The 5768-nt window shown below is 34.8% G+C and overlaps 1 protein-coding gene across 1 annotated transcript in view; it reads left to right on the top strand.

The window, feature by feature from the left end:
• Nucleotides 1-5021, top strand: part of LOC106877713 (sulfite oxidase) — a 21517-nt gene extending 16496 nt beyond the window's left edge. Inside the window, exon 3 of the mRNA XM_052968401.1 lies at nucleotides 2539-5021. Coding sequence (XP_052824361.1) covers nucleotides 2539-3063 — 525 coding nt within the window. The 3' untranslated portion in view covers nucleotides 3064-5021. The remainder of the gene's footprint in view (nucleotides 1-2538) is intronic.
• The last annotated feature ends 747 nt before the right edge of the window (nucleotides 5022-5768 follow it).

The following is a 5768-nucleotide window of genomic DNA, read 5'->3' on the forward strand; positions in this document are numbered from 1 at the left end:
TAATTACTGCACTGGAAAGTTCAGATCGAGAAAATTCCATTGATGTAAACATTTTTACGAAAAAGTGGAAAATGTGGATTTCTATAAACTTTCAAAAAGGCTTCACACAAACACACAATTTCAGATTTATATATTAAGATTGAGCTCACACACTTCATTATTGAAAAAGTTTGCTCACAAACAAGTTGTTCCAAAAACTGATGCTATACCCGAGGCAAATTTTTTCAGTTTTGAAAACTCATCAGCTGGCAAACAGTGATAAAATTCAATGAGTTTTCCTTCTCTGTGCTTCTCTATCGACAAGGTATCAGCTTACAAGTCAATAAACTCCAGTTGTAGTTCAATTGGCATGTTATCAAGATTACAACCAAAGGGATTCTCAAACAAAAGAATTTCATTCTCAATTCTGTCAAGATCTGAAAATCTTTGAGAAAAATGCTTATTTAAGTCCTGAATAATTTTTTCTGAAACTCGAGGCTAACACGTTCTACATTTTCTGTGCAAAACTCTTGAAAATACTGAAAATGAGAGAAGTTTCCTCCTTCAAGTTGTGCTTCAAACAATGATAGCTTTCTTTGAAATGTTGTAATAATTCTGTCGAGATCACAGACAAGGTTATTCTTTCCTTGCAGTTTTAAATTCAATTCACTCACATGAAAAGTGACATCAACTAAAAATGACAACTTTGATAACCATGAAGGATTTGACAGCTGTGGTCAGCTCTATTCTTTTTGGTGAGAAAGAGATTTATTTCTCTTTGCAGCTTATAAAAACGAAACAGGACTTTACCGCAACTGAGCTATCTCACTTCTGTGTAGTAAGGCAAGTCACAGCAATTAGAATCTATTTCTTCAAGGAAAGCCTGTAACTGTTGGTGATTAAGCCCATGATTCTGAATAAAGTTCACCACAGTTGTAACCGGTTTTAGTACGCAAGAAGTATTTAAGTGTTTTCTACAGAGTACTTGCTAATGTATAATGCAGTGTACAAACAGAGCTTTCAGAAGTTGAAGCTCTTCCAACTTGGTCTGGATTCATCCTACTAAACCCTTCCTCACTCCTGCCTTGTTTTTTCCCTCCCTCGACTGTAACACACCGAAGCTGATTCCACTGAAGGTTATGTTTTGCAAAGTTTTCTGCACCTATATGAAAATATCTTCTCCAGTTGTTGCTCCATGTATACTGCGAACGGTTGTCATTTCTTCTATAATCTCAAAGTTGCAATTAAAAGCACAAATGAACACAAGAAGTTGTGACGTACTAGAGAGATCAGTAGACTCATCCACTGCAAGAAAATATCACAAAAATTTCTTAGCTTTCTCATGTGTCTGTAAATGTATATTCTCTCCAAGTTCTTCTATTCTCCGCACAACTGAATTTGCTGAAAGGCTGATACAGCCAAACATGTTAGCTTTTTCAGGAGACAAGTCATTTGCTGCTTCCATCATGCACTCTTTTATAAAGTTTCCATCAGTAAATGGTTTTTCTCACTCTGCCAACTTGCTCACTATTTTGTAACTTACATGTTGCGAAGACCTATTGGGGCAAGCGAAAGTGAAACTGTCAATGGCACCTGTGCCCAGCATTGCCTTCCTGGCACTTGTGCCAGACGGCACGTGTAAAGACATTCGAGCGAGATCGTTGCCAGTGCCGCCGAACTGGCTCCTGTGCAGGTGGCACGTAAAATACACCATTTTGAGCATGGCCGTTGCCAGTACTGCCTGACTGGCCTTCGTGCCGGTGGCACATAAAAGCAACCACTACACTCTCAGAGTGGTTGGCGTTAGGAAGGGCATCCAGCTGTAGAAACTCTGCCAAATCAGATTGGAGCCTGGTGTAGCCATCTGGTTTCACCAGTCCTCAGTCAAATCGTCCTACCCATGCTAGCATGGAAAGCGGACGTTAAACGATGATGATGATGATGATGATGAATAATAGATTCATTTTCAACAAACTTTTCCGTAAAGAAATTCCTTTAAAATTCCAAACTATGTTTCATAGATCCAAATTTCTCAGACTGCAACTTTCCAGAATATTTAGAATGCATTGAGAGATGTTTTGCTTCGTAGTGACGAGGAATATTGTGTGTGTCTCTGTCTCTCTCTTTACACACACAGCTGCTAGAATAAGAATAGGCTGGACGAAGTTCAGAGAGCTATTACCTCTGTTAGTAATGAAGTGACGATTATAGTTTTCCTTTTTGGTAACACATTACACACAGCTGTCTATATTAATTTATATATATGTATATATATATATATATATATATATATATATATATATATATATATATATATATATAGATAGATAGATATATGTCTATTTATCTGTCTGTCTGTCTCTCCACACACTTTTTGTCTACCAATAGCACTCACATGCCTTAGCTTGGCCCACAGCTATAGTTGAAAATAACCTCAAGTGCTGTACTATCAGATTGAACCTGAAATCACGTGGTTGGGATGCAAACTTCTGTACCACACAACCATGTGTGTGCCTCTTATGTTTAATTTAAAATATTTTATTTTTCTCTTGCTTTCAGGTGAAATGGCTGAAAAAGATCATACTCAGTTCTGAAGAAAGTACCAGTCATTGGCAACGTCGAGATTATAAAGGTTTTAACTCTTCAGTTGATTGGCATAATGTTGATTTTGATTCAGCAGAATCTATTCAACAATTTCCCGTACAGTCTGTGATCTCTAACCCTTCCCAAGGTAGCCATATTAACGAAGACGATGAAGAGATTGAAATACAAGGTTATGCTTGGAGTGGTGGTGGTCGTGGAATCATACGTGTAGATGTTTCTATTGATGGTGGAAAGACTTGGCAAACTGCATCCCTACAGACAGCAAAGCAGTCCCTATACCGTACATATGCATGGACTTTATGGTCAGCAACTGTTGAAATCCCAAAAGACCACAGTGGTACATTGAATCTTGTGTGCAAAGCAACTGATATTTCTTATAATACACAACCTGATTCTGTTCAAGGAATATGGAATCTGAGAGGAGTTCTAAGTAATGCTTGGCATCGAGTTTTGGTACATGTTAACAAGGAAGAAGCATAATTTCCCCAAATATTGCTAGGAGAATTTTTTTAAGAGAGAACAATTTTTATTTTGTTTTATATATATATATATATATATATATATATAAACCTACATTTGGGAAAAGAGCTGGCTGTCAGAAATAGAAGCCATATAACCACACTGTGTTGTAGATGTGTGTTGATGAAAACTCTGTGTTGTGACCTTTAGCAGGATATCTGAAGTCAATGTGATCTGACCATTTGGCAAGTAGCTGCTTGAATAAGTAAGAGATAGAGTATGAAATAGGAAATATAGGAGGAAAAATTAAAAGCAAAACCCACAGCAAGAAGGAAAAAAAACTAACAATTTGCATACTTCCTGAGACTATCATCATCAAGCCAAACTGGCTGAACAATTTTTTTTTATCTGCCAATTGCTTTTTTATTGTTCAAACTATCTGAAGAAGTGACTGCATAACTAAGAAACTCCTATGTAACAAGCCACCAGACAAACCTTAAACTATTGTACTCTATATTTAGTATCGTGTATTTCTCAGGATCATTATTGAACAATGAATATATGTGTGTTTATGTGTGTGTGTATATATATATATATATATATATATATATATATTTGTATATACACACATACATACAGATATATACACATACATACATATACATACACACACACACACACACATATATGTATATATATACATACATATATGTATACATACATATATATATATATATATATATATATATATATATATATATATATATATATATATATGTATGTATGTGTGTATGTGTATAACTATATGTATGTGTGTATGTGTATATCTATATGAATGTGTGTATATATAAATATATTCTGGGTTCGGTTAAATCCAATACCCTCCTCAACCTTATATGTATATATATATACACACACACCTCACACACATACATGTATATACATATATATATACATATATATATATATATATACACACACACACATATATATATATACACAAACACACATATATTCATTGTTTAATAATGATCCTGAGAAGTACTCGATACAATAGTTTAAGGTCTGTCTGGTGGCTTGTTACATAGGACTTTGTTAGGTATGCAGTCACTTCTTCAGATAGTTCGAACAATAACAAAAAAATTGGAACACAGAATTTTCATCAACATACATCTACAATACAGTGTGGTTATATGCTTCCTATTTCTGACAGCCAGCTCTTTTGCCGGATATATGATTATTAACTGTTTATATATCTATGACTATATACATATGTATATACGTACATACAAGCAGAGTTTATATAATATCTGTGAACCAATATTAGATAGAATATACACAGTCTGTGGTTGGATGCTTTAGAAACTGTGTAACAGGCTACTGGACTGGTCTTAATGAACTATATATCTGTGTGCGTGTGCACGTGAATGTGTGTGTGTGCATACATATTTATACACACAGACATACTCAAACACACACACACACATACAGAGTGGTCAAAAAGTCATGTATTTTGACAGCATATTGCAATTTGTTGGCATAATCCGGTGCCTTCATTTATTGAATAAAATGCATTTTCATGACTTTTGGCCCTACGCACACACAAACACACACACATACGGTGATTTTTCATTACAGTGAGGAAATAAATAAAAACGGAAATAAAGAATTTTCATCTCAAAAGCTTTACCCAAACTGCTTCATGACAAGTTTTGAATATTACAGACTTCTGGAAATAAGCAAAACACACACACACACACATGCATGGTACACAATATTATAATTTTCTTATTGAAAAGCAGGATACTTTTCATCTCCTGATTGATGTTTCAATACATTTCAAATCTAGCTAGAATTATAAGATATAATTTATAGATCCTGAAATATTATTTTTTGATGACTTTCTACACCGGAGTCTCCTGCATTAACGTGCATTATTATATTTGAGAGAAAATTTAATAAATGATATTTAATTTTAATTACTTCGTTTTTGTATCTGGTTTTTAAGATTCCTTGTGTAAATTCGTATATTGAAACAAATTTTGTTGCGTCTCGGGAGAGTCATCATGCCAATATAATTAACACAGACTGATTCAATTCCACCCATTCATTAAATATCTGAGTTTTTTGTCAAAGCTCTTTCATTGCTCTTTTGCAACCTTCTCAGTGACTATTGACTATCTGTTATAGAGGGCGTATTTGTTTGTCTGTTTGAGATTTTGTTGCATATGTTTGTGTGTGTGTGTGTGTGTGTCAGTGTGCATGTGATTGTGTGTATGTGTATGTATGTATTTTGCATATTCATGTGTGTGTGCATGTGCATGTGTGTGCATGCGTGTGTGTATTATTATTGGTGTTCATTCAAAAGTGGGGAGGTGGCAGAACCATTAGCAAGCCTGGAAAAATGCTTAGCGGCATTTTGTCTGTCTTTACGTTCTGAGTTCAAATGCTGCTAGGGATGATTTTGCTTTTCATCCTTTTGGAGTTGATAAAATAAGTACCAGTTGAGCACTGGGGGTTGATGTAATCGACTTACCCCTTTCCCAAAATTGTTGGCTTTGTGCCAAAATTTCTAGCCATTATTCTTGTTCATCCATAAATTACTTCAAGAAATGAGTTTTATTGATTGAAAAATTATGAAGTTTTGGACACAAATTGCAAAGTTTTGAAAACAGCGAGCTGGCAGAATTGTTTGTGTTTGACGAATGATTTGCAGTATTTCTTCT

Source organism: Octopus bimaculoides, chromosome 5, assembly GCF_001194135.2.
Source record: "Octopus bimaculoides isolate UCB-OBI-ISO-001 chromosome 5, ASM119413v2, whole genome shotgun sequence".
Taxonomy (NCBI): Eukaryota; Metazoa; Mollusca; class Cephalopoda; order Octopoda; family Octopodidae; genus Octopus; species Octopus bimaculoides.